Below are 21,943 nucleotides of genomic sequence, written 5' to 3'. Positions count from 1 at the left end.
ACAATAATTTACGTAGATCTGAACTTGTCATTTACCTATATAATTTTCACTTAAACGATTCTCCTCTTCCTATTACATGCATACATATTACACAATGTCAACATACATATTATCGCAATTTGCATTAATGTTTCTAGCACCTTGAAAAATATCAATATATAAGGATTTCGTGTCCATATCCTAATCCGTTCCGACACAACCATTGCAATTATAAATGTAAATATAACCTGTATTTTAATGTAGGTACTTTAAGTTTTTCCGACATATAGCAGTAATTTGAGCATTAATGATATCCATAAGTTGGAAGTACGATGTAGGTCAATATTATTAAATATTCATCAAAAATTCATAACGTATATAATATAGTTGTTCGTGCCTTTAAACGCAGATCCATATAATATACTGCGTTCCATCGGATAATTGTTACTATGAGTAACAAAAACTTACGCTTGCATCACACTATCAACCACCACGTGGCACTGAATTATTCAAAGAATAATAAAAATTTACATTACACTCTGCCACGATTGTTGCTAGACTTTGCCTAAGAGAAAAACATGGAGAACTCTCAGCATAGCAAATTTACGCACGGAGTTTTCCGTCGTCATTAAGAAAAGGGATACTTTCTTAGAAATTCATAGCACATTCAAAAAATCATTCTATTGTACTCATGAGTTTATGACTTATACACTTGTGTCCCGAAAAATGTTTCCCTGACGCTCTACTTGTATAGAGTCAAAATGCCCTCTCAGAGTTTCTGTTCTGCTGGTCGCATTATCCCTGCCTGTTATCCCTGTGATCTTTAAGATTTTAGTTGTTCTTAAAACACCTGTGTTTACTTTTTATTATTTATAGCTCCTGTGTTCATATCCCATCACAATACTACGGTCATATTAGATATATTTTGATATCGGTCTAGTAAGCCTCGCATAAACTCGATTTTAACTCTAAAATATTCATTGGTTATAATTTACAAACGGCTATGTTATATCCACCTGACAAGGCATAATGTACAATATCGGTCATTAAGATGTAATAAATATACTAATTCTAAGAAATAAATTAAAATAGAGCACAATAAGAAAATAAAATATATGTTTATCCTGTTAGGTACTTACTATCTAAGAATTTAAATTTAAAGTATTCTAAAAAGTAAATCAATATTCCTAGACAAATTAGCTGAACGATTTGTCTAATTCATGCCAAAGACTTAATGAAATTATGATGTAGTTTAAAGGTGGTAAAACTCTCAGTGGATCGATCCCGTCGCCACCACCGCCGCACTTATTTCTACTTAAAACAGCAGTTTTAAACGCTGCTGTGTTGTGGTTTGAAGGGTGCGGTAAGGCAGACATACTTTTTAGAGGCATTCCAGTTTAGTCCTCAGGGATAGCAGCGCATCTGTGGGCAACCTCAGGTAGGAATCTCATCTTATATTGGATAGATTACAAATGTCAATGGACGGCAGTAGCCATTTACTATCAGGTGGACTGCATGCTCGTCTGCTACTCTAATATTATAAAGAAGTACAGAATATGCGTCAAGTACCACGTTCGTGTAGTTAACATAGGTAGTCAAAGAGCGTACATACTGAAACCCATTCACTTCCCCACGATATTTTAACCCAAACTATTTGAAATTTAAATAAAAAATGTCATAGATCAATACTCCAGTAAATATCAAATATCATTTGAAATATAAGTAATAACATTGTTTCAAAATTTATTTCCTCTAATTTTAATAATCGGCCTCTGATATAGGCTTGAATTACAGAAGATTAATGTCCGATCATAGATCCAGTTTCAATAACCTTGTCTGTAAATAAGGTAATGTTCCATGTGTATAAACACTTCAAGATATTATACCCTAAACATTATTTACTATTAAGATCTAATCGATATAAAGATTCTATCAAAATAGGTAGGTACAGGACACAACCCCCGTTCGTCCGTACAGGACAATTCACTGCAAATTACTCGTTAAATTAATTAGGGAAAGACATCTTCCCTTATATTAAAAGCTTTTAGATCGTAATTTTCTCAAAAACTGAATACCTACAAATTTAAAAGTTTTTTGGCGTTATATTTTTCACTATAGTGAATTAGTAGCAAATATACTACGCAGTAAGAGAATTTGCCGAAAATGTTCATCATACAAGAGCTTATGTTGAACACTGTAAGTATTTATATATGTACAATTGTATGTGATAGTCTTTACATAAAAATGACAGCTACTGGAATGTGACTGCTAACAATACCGGCAATTAACATTTTGTCACGTAATTTGAATACATTTTCTAAGCCACTGAAAATATCACTTAGGATAAATACTTAGAACAAATTACAAAGAACAAAATACAAAGTATCATGCCATAACGATGTTTAAATGAGTTAATTTTATAGGTAGGTACATCGAAACAAAGATAACGCATCAGTGTGCAACTAATTACTTATATTAACAATGAAAATATATGAAATACAATACAACGAATACTTTTTGCGAAATAATTTTAATAAAAGAACAATAATAGCACCGTATACGGGTTTTGAACAAAACAAATAAATTTAAATACAACTTAAGATACATATCTTCAATACAAGAGCTGCGCAAGCGCAAGCTAAGCGCAAAATAACGGAATTTAATACTCGTTTGTCTACAAAATTTCGAAACGTATGTAATTTACCTAAACATCGCTATTGATGGGTCAAAACAATCTCACTTATGTAGTTATACTGTTTACAAGATAACCTAGACCTATACTTTACGATCATTACTCGCTTGAGCTCGCTTACATGTATAATGATAACGATAGGTACTCGATAAATGGTGTTTATTACAAACATTGGTGACGACAAAGACCCCGCCCATAGTTCCGGTCGGAAGTTAATTAAGTAAGCAATCAATTTCTCACAAACAGTTGAATAGGACATTCACAAAAGATCGCTCTTTCAAGCAAAAAATCTATCGATGTCCAAACGCAATATCACTGTATAATATTCATTTCCTTTTAATTAAATATAGGTATTCTTTGTTTTCTCGCGTTTTCAAAAGGTTTCATTTAAATGTGGTAAAACTTTAAAAAGTTCCAGTAAAGTAACAGCGTTAGACTTTGATAGTAACATAGCACATTTTTATATGATATGACTTTTTTAATTGACATCCTAAAAATTTTGGACTAATGTCTCCATCAAAATGTAAGTCTGATTTCCGTCGATTTTCAGGAAGGATTTTTATTTTCATGATCATTACATGATTTTCAATTTTCAAATACAATGCTAAAATATATTCACATTGTGACATTAAAAGTACTACTCGGCTTTATCGGCGGCAACATCCAAAACTATATGTCACTCATATGTAGTCATATTCCTTCTCACGCTCGTAAATATACAGGCTAAATCAAATTGAACGGTTGTATGCGACTGTACGGGGAAAAGTTTAAAACAGTATTTCAATTTTACAATTGTTGAAGTGAAATAATAAAACATTAACCCATTTATGGTCGAGGAAAATCTTACGGCTTGCGTCACCGACATGCGAATATTAAAGATACGAGTTTGGCCAGTGGCTTAGTCGCTTCTTCATTGCTGAATGTCGTGCCTGCTGTGGTCGACTGTGGTGCAGGTGTGCTGCAAATCTCACCAAAGTGCTCGGACTTTTGCTTGTCTTAGGCATACTGTGATAGACATAGAGGTCTTTTACCCTCCACTTTCCCAACAACCATGATTCATTCAACACATTGTCCAAGCAGTCGTCTTCCCATCGTGCTATATGGCCAAAGTATGAAAGAATTCTTTGAAGGCAGATGGTTAATAGACCTGTTTTTACTTTCAGGTCCTTTAGTATAGAGATGTTTGTCCTCTTTGCTGTTCATGGAATACAGAGCATCCTCCGCCAGCGTCACATTTCGAAGCCATTTTTTTGTCTTTCATTTGCACAGTGTCCAAGTTTCCACGCCGTAGAAAAAAATAGAGATTACTAACTTTTTGACTAGTCTTACGAGGTAACTGTACTTATCCATGGTAGTCCTTGTTTTTAAATTTATTAATTTAATAATTTTACTGAACGCAAAATGTTACTTCATTATAATTTTATAGTCTCGCTAACTTCGTTACATTAAACAACTACTAATAAAAAGCCAAATGTACTGTACCGTTCGCGTTCTAACAATACCATATGGACCCGCTACTACATTTTACAAGATGAGTAAGTGAGTAACGATAACCAGAACAGTGACCGAGCGACAGGATCACGTCAAATCAATTTCATTGAGCACATTCGCTTCCGGAGACGTCCCCCAACGCAGACGCCCGCCACCTCACTCCACCTATGAACTATGATCACACACTTAGTACTTACCTATGTGCTAGAATGAACACGGAAAATATTTTTCTGTCGATAATCTAGCTACGTGTATGAGTGCTTCAGTTCATAATTTTCAGAAACAGGTTTTTCCTTAACAAGATCTTGATTGCCTGAAAATTATACTACAGATTGATTTACCTAATTGTAAATTAAATTGATTATGTCACGAAATTAAAATAGTAATTACACTTGGAAATCCTGTATGTATAAATAAGTATTATTAGCATGATTTATTATGAGTTTTTACATAAATGTAAATTAAGGAGGATATCCTAGTTCATAGATTGGTTGAGATATTTCTTTTATTTCTCTTGCATTTACTAGATAACGAAGCCACGTCTCAGATGACCACTTTACAACGTAATGAACATCGCAGGACCGCAGAGTAGATCTCCTACGTAGACGCCGTAAAACCTAATTTAATGGGTCACCAGTTAGGGTTATGACACTTGTACATCTGAGCAAGGAATGAAGCGGAACGTTTACAGATTGCAACTGTTTTTGCTAACTGTTCATCAGGAAACCTATCGACGCGTATAGATGCAAATTAGTTCGTTTTTGTTTTGTCCATTGTAACAAACAGTCAATGTCCTGATGGTTTTTAATGATCCGACAAAATATTTGCGCTAATAGACAGATGCAGTGAAGTATGTCGAAACACTTATAGTACAATTGAATGGATTGCGTAAAATTACGGTATATCTCGATAAAAAATAGACTTGAATAGAAAGTGGGTCAGTGTCAAGAAATAAAATACGCAAAATAGATTAGATATTTCTCAATTGTTTCATGTCTGTAATGTCATTTTTATTGTTTGTGTGTAAGTTCATGTTGCTTGTAAAAACAAAATCCTGTTGAGTTAAAGAAATATTTAATTGAGACCCAAAATAAAATAATTGCTTTAACTTGTATTTGAAGTAAGTTATCTTAAAATTAGCATTTAAAAACTTGGTAATTTTCAAATGGCAAAAACTGTATGCATACATTTTCGACTGCCATTAAACTTTATTTCCGCCCATACCATATGTACGGAAAATTAAACAATATTAAGTACCTCAATTATTATTAACCCAAGGTGTATTATAATGTCACTGTGAGTTTGATAAATAAGTGATGTAACATACTGCCTAATTTTAGTTCAGTTAAGTGATATACAATTTCGGCTCATAGTATAACAGTAAAAATATACTTAGCCATATTAAGTCGTCTACATTTATGTATGAATTTCGGTAAAATTCAATTTTATACTACCCAATTTATATCTTACCAGTCAATATAAATTGACAAATAAAATAGGAAAATGTTTGTTGTTCATCTGTTAGCTGTTTGTGTTCTCGATAAAGAAAGATGGAAAATTCATAATTGAATTTCGTTTACTGCGCGAATTACTAAACACTTAGCTTTAATCGTTCAAACATTGTTGTGTACTGTACAACTTTCTTTGTAACACGATAATGTAACTAGAACACTTGAAACAAATACACTAGTTACGTAAATTGTGATAGCGTAATCAATATGCACCACGACCTTGGCCCTAAATGCACCACACTGTCCGCGAGATGAAGAATAATGTCGCGGATGATGCTCTCTAGTTTGTTTGTGTATGGAACTACGCACAATCCAAGTGTAGAACAACATATCCGCAAGTGATAATAGATAAAACGGTTTATATGATTGTAGAATTATGTATTTGTAACGAAATAAACGAAATTAATTAATATAGAGAATAAAATTGAGAAATAGAGCGATGAGTTCCGGAAGTTTACAATAAAAAATTATCACTTTAAACATAACATACAAGTTATCCTAAAAGTAAAATCAACCGTCATAGTATTGAATATAGAAATGAAAAGCTAAATCGCCTTCTGCTCCCTTAAAAAAAAACAGCCTCTAAGAATAATAAAAAATATATCAGAGAATTCCTAAGATATATTAATTATTCTCAAGGTTTACTTTTAAAATACGTAAATAATTTATTTGCGTTAATATTTATCCCTTAAAATTTACAACACTTCGAAATAAATGTAATTATTTTACAAAAATATTTACTGTCGTTTTTGACTTTTCAATTTATATCAAAACAAGGACATAAACTCGAAATATTATTGATTTCCTTGTAACGAAAATACGTTTTTGTGAAAGTGAATGTCTCGAATCAGGATGGCTAAATTATTGAACATAAAATTCAAAATGAATTAACGTTTTATATCTAAATTTGTTCAATCATATGTTACAGTTTTATAGATTTTCATAAAGATTTAAGAGTTTTTTTTTAATATTTATACCTATACGATGAGTCGACAATGCGTCTCCCGCTCTGGAGGAGGGCTCTTTTTGCACCTTTTCCAGGAATACCCCTGGACATTCCACATCTTCCATATTCCACATCTTGCAAGTTCGCGGCAAGAATGTATTGCATTCCAAATTACAACAGAACCGTGAATGCTTTTTATTGCGAGTGTTGTTACAAAGATCATTGTCAAGGCCTCGAGGCGTCAAAGTCAATGCACATACTCCGTAATAATTGCCGAGAACTCCGCGAATTAGTGATTCGTAGAGAACGGAAATAAATGAAGTGAAATAAGATGTACCTAATAATTGGTCAAGTGCGAATCGAAATCGTACCTGGAGGGTACCGTACAAACATTATTTTTTTGTATATATTATCTATTTTAAGTTTAGTATTTTTATATATTGGTATTATTCAATACCAATAAATAAATTGAAAAACGTGTTTCTTGTGAAACGACTTTCGTTTATTTTTAACATTTTTATTTTTAATTTTTGTTGTTATGGCGGCCGTATTTTCATGTGTCTTACTTATTACGGTTCAAATGATAGAGTCCTACGACAAATAGTACATAGTAGATGATAAGTATGCTAGGAACCCCAAATAAACATAAACTCACGTTATTATGTACCACTAAGGATTTAGTTGAAATAGCATATATATGTATACACATCTCTCCTTTACAATTCCCTTCAAACCAGAACACTGCAATGTTTGACAATGCTATAATTAAGTAAAAATAAGCGTAAAATTTATGGTGGTATCTTTGGAGTCTAACGAAGCATTTACCTTCATGTAAAATCATTATTTACTTATACTTTTTTATCTATAAGGTTACATACTACACAATGTTAAAAGCCAGTTTTAATCTTGACTTTTATAAACTTTAAGGTAGAGCTTTAAAAGTGTGACCAATAAGTTAAGGTCAGCAACTTACTGTAGGGCACTGTAGCAATGAAATTCATTGCCAAGATGCAATGACATGCATATGTATAAGCATATGCTTGTTATCATTGCTTATTATTTATGACGTAGTTAAGCGATAACATATCTTATGTGATATAAAGTATAATAACGCATAACTTATTCAAAAACTGTTCAGGGGCGTACCACCATCTTTTAAAAACTATCATATTTGAGGAAAGTTTTATTTCCCCCTTAAAACAGTAAAATATTCACACATATATACACAGTTGAACAAACTTAAACCCTTATTAATTTTTCGTTTATCCATTATATAAAACCAACGGAAATTGTCATAGTTTGCTTAAAAAGTTAAATTTCCTGCATAAAAAAGTAAAATATGATTATAATAATATTGTTTTAAGAGATGTTAGTTACCCCAAGGTTTTGATAGCGCGTAGGTATATAAGTAAGATACATTAGGTATCATACATGCCCACTATACAGTAGGTATCATTTAATACAGATCTATTTTAGCGAGAAATATCGTAAACATATATACGCGTACGTATACATTAACTTTTTTCAACACTCATTACAATAATAAAATCATTTTATCATTATAATAATAAAATATTTTTTCTTAGTAGCAATAAAGTTATTTTTATAATAATAAGATCATATCATTATACACGTGTATATAATTATTATTTTACTATACAATACCGTCTTAACTTTTCGAGAATCTAATGTAAAATATAATTCCATTATTCACGATCGTAATTATATTATATTTCATGTGATTTTTTGCATAAGCTACCGTACGAGTACAATTACTAACGGGCTTTACTATTTAAAGTTTAATTGTAAACTACAAAATAAAACAAAGTAAAACGCATTTCATTTGAAAATTTGTAACATCAAACGAATGATATAAGTACTGATTACGAACGACATGCGAAGAATTTTATTGAAGGCTGGTCGCGGAGATCATTGTCAAGGTATCGTATTCAGCACATAGTAACGCGACATAGGCATTTATTGCACACATTTTTAGTTTTAAGAATAGATAAGCTTTTTATAACATAAGAACTATGCGACATGCAGTCAACCTGAGTAGGTGGCTACTGCTGCCCACGGACATCTGTAATGTACCCCAGATAACATTAGATTCCAACTTAAGGTCGGCTACGGATACGCCGCTACCTCTTGATGGTTAAGGTTTAAAACCTCGGAAAAATATGTCTCCCTTACCACACCCTTCAGACCAAACCACTGCAGCGTTTAAAAATGCATAAAATTAGGCAGAAATAGGTGTGGCAAAATCAGGCAGATAGATCTTTCACCTTATAGCTTAACTGTTTTTAAGTGGCCACTCTACCCTCATTAGACTCCAGGTACCGACAGATAGGACAAAACTCTGACCTGAGATCAATCACAAATATATTACTGCTCTATGACTATTATCTGACTATGTTACAAAAGTTTTCTAAGACAGAAATAGGTAGATGTGAAAAGTTCAAGCACCTTTAAAACTGTTTGCATATAAATATTAATTTATCAACATCAGTTAATTATTAGTATGTATGTAAATGATATTTTATTTTTTTCACGTGTAAGTATTATATAAATACACAAATGTAGTATCTAAGAAGAATGATATGGTATGATTTAGATTTAATAAAAAATAACATAGATCGTATTTCATTTCTATAGGATAATATAACCTAAATCGGAAAATAAATATTAATTATAATATCATAAATAAGACAAAAGACACGAAGAATACCGAATAATTGATATACTCACACATCCACATCATGATATCATTTTATGGTTATAATTGAAGACGCTCTTCAGAGTATTTACGTAACAACGTTTATTTTTAACACAAGCCATTGCTGCAATGGGAGTATAATTGCAAGTGTCAGAAACTAATCAAAACTAATTCGTTGTATAACTTTGGTTTCGTCTCTTGCCATTATCTTCATTACATATCAACAGGGGACTGCCACTTTAATATGTGCACTCCATTTTTTTTATAATATAGAAGCAGATGAGCATGCAGTCCACCTGATGATAAGTGGCTACTGCCTCCCATGGACATTTGTAATCAACCTCAGATAGGATTAGATATTCCTACCTGAGGTCGGCCACAGATGCGCAGCTACCCCTGAGGACTAAGCTGGAACGCCTCTAAAAAGTCTGTCTCCCTTACTACACCCTTCAAACCGGAACACAGCAGCGCCTAACACTGCTGTTATTAGGCAGAAATAGGTGTGGCGGTGGTACCGCCGGAGTCGAACCACAAAGGGTTCAAAATTATTTTTATTACATCTGAACTAGATCAATAATTTAAACGGTGGTAGAACTAATATTGTGCTACCGCGGACGTACTACCGCCACATCTATTTCTACCGTGAAACAGTTGTTGTGTTTCGGAAGGGTGTGAATTCCTGCTGACTACATTTGAGGCGATCCTTTCACTTTCACAGGACTGTCATTAAGTAGAGATCATGTTTTATATTGTGCATACGCCTTACATACTTGTTACTTCATTTAAAATATCAGATGCATATAAGATTTATACAACAACCAGAACACTTCTAACACCTTTTAGCCTGCTTACATATTCGTTTTCATCATTAAAATATATTGCGAAGAAGTTTTCCTATCGCAGCACCGTGCATTTCGAGCCAGTCAACGTGCTGACTGAGCTGGTGCACGGCTACCTATTTCTTATTACTTATTTAGAAACTATTTGGCTAAATCATCAAAATACTTGCTGAAAATTGATGATGAAAGAATGATAAGTAAATTTTAAGTTTGAGGTAGGTTACTTGTGTCTACTCCGCATCCACAAAGCCTATTAGTATATTTCGAAGCCATTCAGTTCATATTCAAGACCAAAACTTTTCCATCACAAGCGAAAGAATTTGCTGTAGTAATTAATTTTTTCAATCAAACGAACAGACACGGAGCAAAAACCTGCCTTCAATTAATTATTTTTTACGTAATTTCTTTTACGTTAACAACTTATTTTAATCTACAATCGATGTATTTACCCGAAGGAAAACCTAAGCCTAAACTTAAAACCTAAATTGTACTAGATAGAAACCTAGATTTTATTTCTAATAACATAATGTTTTTTGTCAAAATGAACGTACTAGAAACTATACAACGCATTTGACTTGTTGTCTAATAATATAAAGCTACTTAATATGTTTAAATACAACAAAATAACTCAAAGTACGGTTTATTTTTACAGTTATTCCGAGTCAAAACTCGGGTAAAGAAAAACCAAGGCCGACGTCGCATGAAGAGCACTCTGATGAACGAGATGTCGTGTCGACCACTATCGGCGACTACGGGCGCTGGCAACTCCTCATGACGTTCCTGTTATCACTGTTCTCATTTCCTTGTACCTTTCACATATATCTGCCGACTTTTACGGTAAGAAATTACTCCAGTATGTAGTACAAGTGATAGTTTATTTAATTTATATGTAGATAACTGGGTTTTAGATTGCCTTCCCGCCAGAGTTGTGCGGGATAGCTAAGCCATAGATGTGGGTCAAATCCATCAAGAGGATATTTTGAATTTGATCGAACGATATTTTATTGGATTGAATCGAGCAAGCCCGTGTGGATATGACACACTTTCTTAGCTTAACTTACTTCGGATATCTTGGATGGTGAAACACTAACACATCCAATACCTCACAATAAATATTTTTTCAACTTACCTTTATAAGTTTACTTAATATTATTGTTACTTTTTCTTTACTTTTTAAAGCTTTGCTCCTATGTTTTTTATTTTCCGTAATATTCGATTCTATTTATACATTTATCTTTACAGGCTAAAACAACAAAGTTTTGGTGTCGAAGGCCGGAAAATTTATCAAGCTTGCCATTACAAGATTGGATAAACTATAGCCAACCCGTAGACGCGTGTTACGTTCGAATGCTACCCCCCGGAATCACAGTTGAGACCATTCTGAATAACACTGCACCTTTGTTAGATTCCTTCCAAAAGTGCACAGAATGGGATTTTGATAGGTCCGAAGTTGGCGAAACCATAATATCCGAATGGGACCTCGTTTGTGACAGGGCCGGACTTACGAATCTCGCTGAAGTGGTATTTCTCGTTGGAGTCGGAGTTGGGGGTGTCGTCGGTGGATGGGTTTCTGACAAGTAAGAGTTTTTATAAACTACTATCTCGTATTAAAATGTAAGAGTCGCATAGAATAGTCTTCGTTACGGTTCGTTACGTTTATGGGACCCCTATTCAGACAATTGTCCAAAATAATGTATTTGATATCTATTCGTCTAGTGAGTCTAGACTGTTTTTAAAAAATAGATACATGAGGGGTAGACGGATACTTTAAAAAAACGCCTACGTCCTCACTTAGGTATAAAAAATAAGTATTAAAGCATTTCATATGTTTCCTAGTATCCCGGAACTCGTAAAAGCTAACACGGAAAATATTGCATTCATGTGCTAGATAATAATTTCGTGGAGATTCGATAATCGTAGGAAAACCGCAAGCAAATAAGTATTTTAATTATTAAATTGCATTGTTTCGCAGTCTATTGTGTACCTATATTTTTTATTAATATAATGTTTTAACTTAACATTATTAACCTCAATGAGGTTTATTGAAATCTGAATGAATTTGAAACAAATTAAAAGAAAAGTGGATTTATAAAAGTATAATCTTTGTATCACGTTTGTTATTGTTTCAGATTTGGCCGTAAACGAATTCTTATGGGAATGATAATTGCGCAAAGTGGCTTAGCAATTCTGACACTTTTGGTGCAGACGTACATTCAGTATGTTGTAGTGAGACTCGTCATGGGACTCGTTTCTGTATCTGTGGTATACGCAGCTTTCGTGTTATCTGTGGAGCTGGTCGGTGGTAAATGGGTGACGATAGCTGGAGTATGCAACTTCTTCCCGTTGCCACTGTCTTATATTATTGTGTCTCTGCTGTCGATGGTTTTACCAAACTGGAGGGATTTGCAACTTGCTGTATCGCTACCAGGATGTTTGTTGTTGATTCTGTGGTAAGTTTATTTTAGTAAATAACTAACGAAATATAGGAAAACATTCAATATTGTATTTTCGAAAGTCGCAGAATCTTTGTCACACCTATGTCTGCCTTACCAAAAATTGCAGATTTAAGCGCCGCTGTGATTTACTTTGAAGGGACAGACACTTATACGAGGCGTCCCATCTTATTTCTCAGAAATAACAACTACCTAATTCTATTCTGATTACAGTTATTCATAGCTGGCAATGGCTATAAAACGTTAGGTGAACTGTAAGCTCATTTCCTACTTGTATGTAATACAAAAATACTTTACAAATGATATTTCCTCCTATTTCAGGTTCATTTTACCGGAATCTCCACGTTGGTTGCTAAGCATGGAAAGGACACAAGAAGCCAAGATAATATTAGAAAAAGCTGCGAAGTTTAACAGACGCGAAATACCAGCTGATTTAGATAAAGTTTTGATGTTGCAAAAAGCAGAGACCCCAAAAGAAGAGTTGAGTGTATTTCTCCTTTTCAAAGGCTATTTACTAAAAAGGACATTCTGTTTATTCATCGCCTGGTTTTCTATGACAATCGCCTACTACGGTCTCTTGTTGAATATAGGAAACTTCAACTTGGGGAATCTGCACGTTACATCTATAATACTCGCTGTGGTTGAAATTCCCGCTATTGCTATGAGCATTCCGATCCTTCTAAAGGCGGGAAGACGAATCCCTATCTTCATCAGCATGGTTGTTTGTGGGCTTGCCTGTGTTGCAAGTGAACTGTTATTAATATCTTTCGATGACGACTGGATAATGATTGCTTGTCTCATGGTCGGGAAGTTTGCCATCGGCGCGACAAATATGATGATGCCTATTTTCACTGCTGAGCTTTATCCTACCATCATAAGAAACCTTGGCGTCGGAGCAAGCCAAATATCAGCTGGCCTGGCATTGATTTGCATACCATATTTGTGGGAATTGGTAAGAATTTTACTATTACTCGTACTATAACATTGTTATTATAATAACATTACATGCTTTAATTTGAATTCGTTTAAAGTTTAAATATTTTAATAACTGCAAATACATTTTTAGGTAAAACATTTAAAATTTATTAAATACGTACAATGAGATGTTATTTGTTTTTAATTTGATTTTTGGAAATTTGAAACATAATCGAATTCTGATTTATGAAGGCATTTATAACATTTCTATTCCGACGTGGGTTGATAGTGTCCGAATAGAATGAGAACATTATTAAGTTGAACATATATTTCTGTGTCTTATAACTGAGTTGTACATCTCATGCTTTTACAACTATCGGACAAAATAACAACAGTGCAAATATTGCTACTAAAACAGAGACAGGCGTAATGTTAGTTACACATACACATAATCATGATCTCATTAGAAAGTGCCGCCGCAGTTGAACCACAAAACACTCAACCACCCTTTTTAATATAATAGTTCCTTTAACAATTTTTAATATAATAATTCCTGCGTGCTCGTTTTTCTATTCCTATATGTATCCTACTTCTGCATGAAAAAACCTGAATGTATATTATTATTTTTAGACAAAGCTGAATGAGCACTTGCCGATGGTGACGATAGCAGCAATGAGTGCCGCTGGCGGCGCTATTGTTCTCCTGCTGCCCGACACTACACGAACTAAACAAACTAAATCGTAAGTATTACCTTTTTATTTTAGTAAATTACATATGTATTTAGTAAGTTACAATCTTAACCAATTTTGTCACAAGTTTGAAATTTGACAATATTTCTTGGTGATTGTCAATTTACGAACTTTGATAAGCAAAAATTGGTTAAGATTGAGATATATTGTGTCTAACACATATGGTTTTGCGAAGGTGTGGACTGTTAGAGTAGCCTCTTTGTTAGAGTAGTATATATTGTATTCATATACCTAGTTTAATTTTTTTATAATTCCAGACCTATTTATGTGTAGTGTTAATCAAACAACTCACTTTATCTTTAACCTTTTACAGACCATCCTACGACAGTACGTCACCATGCAACGGTACGTTTACGATCACTGACGACAGAGGGCACTAGTTGTATGAAACTCGATATTGTTAGACTTGCCTTATGATGTAAAATAATTGTAACAAGATCTATTGTTACTGTTCCCGTGTAAATATAGACATTGTATTAATGTGTATAGTGATATTGAAGATGATAGTGAGACTTATCGAATTTACTTGTAGCGAAATAACTACAAGGAAGGACGTAACACTTGTCAATTTGTATACGTTTGATTTGTTTATCACAGTTAGGAAAAATAAAATAGTCTTACTTATTTTGTTTACTACCAAAAACGTATTATAGGGCATAACAATTCTATACCTACCCCATTTTCTTATTAGTATGAGATAGAGTTCGTGAAAAGCCACCGAAAAAATTTAATTAACTATTTAACTTTCTTTTCATGCTTCCTTTCTAAAATTATTAAATTTTTTGTAACTTAAAGTATTATCGTATGTTTTATCTTATCTTCACTTCGAGTAAAATCTCTTACTACAGCTTATAGCGCCACCTAGCGTCATACAATTTAATACAAAATAATATGTCGTCGATATATACATAAATATGTATCTAGATTGCGAGTAAAGGAATTCCGTGACAATCAAACGTTCAAATTGACTTGTCGTTTTAATTGATATGTGTGTGCTCGCTGGCGCCGAATGTACACTGTAATAAATATTGTTATGTAATATGTGCCTACTATGAGAGCTTTGTATGGAATCTCAGAGCGAACAGAATTTTTATAATTAATTCGTTGCTTTCTGTAATTTGGCTTAATATAAAATTATCAAAAATCTAAATATTTATATCAAAAACTCTGTGAAAAATTATGTAAAAACTACAATGTTACCAAAATGATTATCTTACCGTCCATGTTCATGCAAGCATATCTCAACATGTTCACTGTACCTATTGTTAAAGAAGACAGTACATTAGTAGTATATTAAATAATAATGAAGTATTAATTAAATAATTTGAAGATTTTTGTAATAAAATAACATTATCCTCGTAAGTCTATGAACGATGAACGAAAGTTTTTGTTAGTATGTACCTGTTTTAGTTACCGTATACTTACGTAGCTATTTATAACTTTAATGTTTTATCTATATACCTAAATATTTAAGAAAGCCTAAGTGATTTAGATTGTATTTTTATTATTAAGGGTAGTTTTTACTTTAGTGTTAAGTATTTAATAACTTATAATTATATACCAATATCAATAATTGTGATAATGATGTCTATTCCGATATCTCTGAATTATATCTTAAGACCATCTATTTGAATATGTCAGCTGGTCTGATCTTTTGTAAAGATAGCAATTTTTTACTTGATGTGTTCTCTTTATCTATACAACTTTATACCCAGTACTGTGTACATAGATATCAACAAAGCTTATCGATCAACATTAAGGGACGTCGTCCACACCAACTTTTTGCTGCCATAAAATAGTAAAACAAACACGTAAGGACCGTGAAACTATCATGTCAACTCCGGTCTACGCGATGTTGCTCAAAAGAGTCGCATGTTAGTATATAAGTTAGTTACGAGAGGCATTGCGCTAACAACATCAACAACAACAACAACTAGAGCAGTAGTTTATAGTGACCCTCATCATCGACGGTCATTAAAGACATGCAACGATCGCCGTGGCACCTACCACTCGGGCTTTACATCCCTTCGGTAAGGACCACAAAGGGTTGTGGCAATGCAAACGCGCGTTATCAAAACGTGCTACTCAATCAATACAAAAAGGCTCTTTGAGCGGCCTTCCTTACATTGACATTTCACGATAACAATATGAGTACGATATACCTACAGCAATGACACATATTGTCATCAACCAAAATGTAAATGAATTGGCCCAAAAATATTTAAATATCGAGACTCGGTCTCCAAAAGCTGTTAATGCCACATGCGTTTTATCAGGTCACATTTGTTGTAACAATTAAATTTTCCATCAATCACTTATGGTTGATTGCATTAATCTCTGAAATCTGTTTAAAATACTGATAAAATGTACAAAATAATATTTTTGTACTACAGTGTTATTTCTAGAACAAAAGAGTGGTGTTAAACTATTATTTAAGCAAATTTAATTTGATTATCTTTAAGTATCTATAAATTGATGTTACGTATAAGGCTTCTGTACTTAGACAACAAAATTTTTGAAAAAAAAACGATAAATTTTAACATCACATTTTTGTTACGTTAGTATGGTAACTAGAATTTTATGTTTGTAAATAATCTCACGTGACTCTATTGAAACATGAAATTATAATTATGTATTAAATAATTTTACAGGATACAATATAAACTATTGTTACTACAGGAAATAAAATGTTTTCTAACCAATACTCACTAGTTTTAATTATGAATGTACGATTTCTGTCATAATGGAATCGTAAGCTGTACCTACTGCCTTCGACATTGATTCCCAAAAGAATCAATCCCGTCTGTTAGCTATCAATATAAAATTAAATCAATTTATTATGAAATGTTTGGTTACGTTTCGGTCTTAACCTAATCATAAATATAGTTCAAAAAACTAAAAAACAGGCCTTTATGATAAAATCAACTAAAAAGTAGAAAAGTATTCTATTTCATTCTTTCATACATGCAGGGTAAGATAAGGATGTACGTTGATCTCTTTTTACTAAAAAACGGAGTTACTAACTGACAAACATACAAGTGAAGCTAATATAAAGCGTGTAAAAATGAGTTTCCGCGCACAGCTTTATCTCTCATCATTTGTGTCCGCTTATTACGGACTTTTATAGTTATTACCAATGATTCTATTGTTTGAAACAAATCTCAACAACCCCTTTAGTTTCCGAAATTAGACTGTATAGACAGACGTATATAATAAATCTTGTATTTCATACCTTTTTGTACATGAGCTTAGAAAATGTCAGTGATTTTATAATAACACATGAACTCTGTACATTATACAAAGGTATACGTAAAGGTATATCTACACGGTATATCTAGTACCTTAGTAGATTCGTACTGAACCTTTCTGTATATGCGTTCCAGTTTGTTACTGAATTAATTATACTAAGCGGGTTAATATTCTGAACAAGGCAATCCTCTTAGTGAACGTGACATTCGTATCTAGATTTCAGACAAAGTTCACGAATTATATAACTCCATTGCAAATTCAATGTAAACACAACTAGGTTTAAGTTAAAGATTTAAGAGATAAAGTTAAACTACCATTTTACCAACATAAAAGACACGTAATAAAGCATGCGATCTGAATAGATGCACGTGTGACTTACGAGTACATTTTTTTATGTAATAAAAGTAAACCAGTTTCCCGATGTTAAGTGGTTGCCATTGATATTTAAATTTCATGCTGAATCCTTCTAGTTCAACTTTAAAGGTAGGTGTTTAGGCGCTAAGGTGTTCTGTACCCTTACCATGAGTTTTTACGTTTTGACAAATATTACTGTTTTGGTATTTGTTTACGTATTTGCCCATACAATTTCCAATCAGCGCCCCTAGCGGATTGTGTTAGAACTGTAGTGTCAGTAACGTAACATTAAATGTCTAAATTGATAAATGGCGCTTTGTTTTGTCTCTCTATTTTGCGAACATGTAAGTTAGACAAAAATACTTGAGCAATTACTTATTGTTACGTTTACTCAGTCTACTAAGTAAACAGAACAGAATAATGGATTGAGAAATTGTGGGATGTTTTGAAAACTCATGGTACGGGTACTGGTTTGAAATAACAGAAATCTCCAATTTTATTCAGGATTGCTTATTAATAATTAAAATCAGGTGAAACGAGTATCCGTCTGCTACTTCTATTTCATGAGAAGAAAAAAATCTATTACCACTTCAATAGAAGAAGAGAGTTATAGCAAATGCGTTGCTATTTCTGAAAACTCGGAATGTTTCGTTAAAATTATCTCCTTACTGTCTACCTAACTTTACAGACACAGTACGAACACTGCTCCTATATGGCAGGAGCAGTAGCTATATAAGCTGATATTACTTTTCATTTGTCAGAATTTTTTTTTATTTCAAAATTTATACAATCAATTTTTCAGAAATCTCACTGTTTTAATAAGATTGATAAAACTAAGGGTAGAGTCCTTCCATGAGCACCCCTAAGGTCGCTGTTTATCGGCAAAACGACTGATTTGGTTCTCTCTTTAAGGACCCTCACTCGTACACTCAACCGATCGCAAATTCGATGATTCATTAATGATTAAGTGATTGATTTGATAAAAAATTGGCACTATTAAGTGATATTAAATCTGCAGCAGTATGCAGATAAGTAATTCTATATTATTTCCGACGAAGCATAGCAAAGCTCCAAGCAATAATGTCAGTAGGCAATACGGTTAACCAATCATGGTAGCTATATTATTATTATTATTTAGATTCATGGCTATTTTGCTGGCTCCTATTACAATAATCTTAGATTACAATATTGACCTTAAAGCGTAAAATCTTGAAAGATTCTCATCATCTTCCACATAACAATTGACTTAAAATAAAATGATATTCCGAAGATAAGTATTTCAGTGAAAAAAAAAACATTCACCAGAGACACATTTTTTATAAAATACGCAAAGTTTTATAAGCAACGATTTTACCGAATTTAAAAATCATTATATCATTATATCAATTAATTATGTATTTAAGTTTTTCACATTTTATTATATTATTTTAATAATCATTTATTTTTATCACAATTATATTGTATATAGATTTATAGTTTGTAAATAGTTAGATAGATTATATTTTGTAAATTTAATTAATTGTGATAAAAATAAATGATCATAATATCATAATTTGTACTATTTATTGTCAACTTTGATACATATTCCAATTAACTTATCTATCGTGGAAAGTAGTTAAGACAGCAGCTCTGGTGGAGACGTTTTTATCGGTTCGTTAAAATGTAAAAACACTTTAGGTAATCGCACGCTCATATAATCGTTTCATTTGCTTTAATTTGGTTAACGTTTTTTATTTACTAACAGAAGCGTACGGATTTTTTTTTTAGCTTTATTGACGAATCATTACTTCCTTTCCGTGCAATTTCGTAGAACAACGGCGGATGCATATAGCGCAAACTAGAAGCGAATTAGTAACTTAGGTATAATATAGTTTAATGTAACTAGTGAAAATTGACGCAGACTACCTTGATAAGGTATAGTAGCGTTATGAACTATACCTATATTATATGCACATAAAAATAAACTTAATAGATGTAATACATTTCTGTCGCTGATAGGGTTTCTGAACGCGAATTCCCGGATCGGGGAAAAAAATATGCCGGGAAAACAGAAAGTCTAGTTGCTGATCATACTTAAATTTGTTAGTATTAAGCAGGGCGAAAAAGCAAAAAAATAATTGTAGATATAATATTGTAGGTATGTTTTACAAATCATATGTAAAAATAATCCATCCGGTTTTATATCAATATGAAGAAATAAATTTCATTGTGTACCTTAATAATGATAATAATATTTTACCTTAATTTTAATATAATAACAAATAAATATAAATTGTATAATTGAAATAAATAAATACCTAATGTCAAAAAAAAAACCCTTTAGTTATTATTTTATAACTTAACATCATGAAAACATAAAGAAATTATTTTTTGGTTAAATAGTTATATATCGTTTCGGTAGTAAATAGACCAACTGACTAATTGTCGAGTAGGTATTAACATAAACAGTTCAACCCTGGATTGATGCGTACATTGTAACATAATAGTTTTATGCAATACACGCATCAAACTGACATGCAATCCGCCATAACCTGAAACCAAACGCAAAGTGAATAGCAATCTTACCTGTCTTCGATCGAAGGTGCGTTGCTATTTCTGAGGATTAAGTTAGAATGTCTTATGTCTACAAGGCATTTAAAGACTCTGCCTTATTGCAGTTCCAACGAGAACACAGCAGCACAGACATTCACGTTTTACCAACAATCGATAATCAATTTAAAAACAATACACTACTTTCTAAAACTATGATAAAATTTACTAAAATAATGTATTGGGGGTTGAGGGAGATCCATGATTGGTACATGGAATGCAGTGGAGAATAATTATAAATGTTGTAAAAGAACGCCGAAAAGAAGCTGCTCTTGACAATGATGGTTTCATTATGTACCAATGATTTTCAGTATCAATAAGCACGGACTTACCAAAATTCAACAATGCATGCAGGACTACACACAAAATACTACACGAAATATTTCAGCCTGTTTTCCCCTATCACTTTGTTATTGTTTCACTGAAAGGCGTGAAATTCCCTATCAAAACTCATTTTAGTATTATAATTACTTGAGAAAATATAAAAATTGAGAAAATATTCAGTGGTTTCTGATATACACATAACATAACATGTTATTGTAGACACTTATACACTGATGTAGCACGTGTACAAGATAGTACTTACGGTAATCATCAGGCAATCACGCAGAAAACATAAAGGTTGCGGCTCTGAGTCCTTCCTTCACTCAATAATGAATCATGTTAATTACGCTACTAATATTACACGACTAGAGTATTTGTTACTGTATCTTTGTACCAAGGGTAGTATCATGTTTTCATGGAATCTGAGGAAGTTGCTTCCGATTGGCATTTTACTCCTCGTTTATAATATTATGCGGCTTATAAAACTGTAAGTCGTATTGGCTGAAATGTAATTATGTAATTATAAATGGCAGTCTACTTTAATTAACCTTTCAGAGCTTAGAGCTTAGAGCCCATAGATGTAGGATGTAAAGGATAAACAATGTCAGTTTAAACGCATTACCAAATTTGATATGTGTATGTGTGCGTAATAGTGTGCGTACCTTCAAACTTTTTATCGATTGACATCCAGTATTCATTTGATGAGCTTGGCGTGGCAACGTAGCTTTTGTATCCAGATTATCAAATTAATAAAATACTATATTTTTATAGATGATTATTTATTAATATTATGAAACAAGTATTATGAAATATAAATTAATACGACTTCTTGGTATAAAACATTTTTCCTCAAAATGTTTGTTACGTATTACCGATGATTCAATAGGAGTAAATTCTGGCCGATTTTATTATTCTTTCACGAACGACGTGGTATTCTTGAAAAAATATAAGTGATACAAATATTATTCGAGTTATAATAACGTAAAATCGAGAATATAATAATTCCGCTACAATACGTCAACAAAGTTTACTTTTATACTATTTTTGTGATGCATGACATGATCTTTATTATTATATTATCGACACATTGTCGATATAATATGACGTCACCATTTTGTCAAGCCCTAGCGTAAATA

General features: G+C 32.6%; 1 protein-coding gene across 2 annotated transcripts in view; it reads left to right on the top strand.

Annotated features, from left to right (window-relative positions):
- Positions 1 to 15,280, top strand: part of LOC140744953 (organic cation transporter protein) — a 53,657-nt gene extending 38,377 nt beyond the window's left edge. For both annotated transcript variants that reach the window (XM_073076681.1, XM_073076682.1), the window contains exons 2-7: positions 10,827 to 11,011; positions 11,417 to 11,751; positions 12,304 to 12,624; positions 12,949 to 13,579; positions 14,173 to 14,282; positions 14,605 to 15,280. In XM_073076681.1, the coding sequence (XP_072932782.1) occupies positions 10,827 to 11,011; positions 11,417 to 11,751; positions 12,304 to 12,624; positions 12,949 to 13,579; positions 14,173 to 14,282; positions 14,605 to 14,671 (1,649 nt within the window). In that variant the 3' untranslated portion in view covers positions 14,672 to 15,280. The remainder of the gene's footprint in view (positions 1 to 10,826; positions 11,012 to 11,416; positions 11,752 to 12,303; positions 12,625 to 12,948; positions 13,580 to 14,172; positions 14,283 to 14,604) is intronic.
- Positions 15,281 to 21,943: the final 6,663 nt, after the last annotated feature.

This window comes from Epargyreus clarus, unplaced genomic scaffold (genome assembly GCF_041222505.1).
Source record: "Epargyreus clarus isolate Ecla_fem2 unplaced genomic scaffold, WU_Ecla_fem_2.2 ptg000009l, whole genome shotgun sequence".
Lineage (NCBI taxonomy): Eukaryota > Metazoa > Arthropoda > Insecta > Lepidoptera > Hesperiidae > Epargyreus > Epargyreus clarus.
This window is presented reverse-complemented; position numbering and strand designations above follow the sequence as displayed.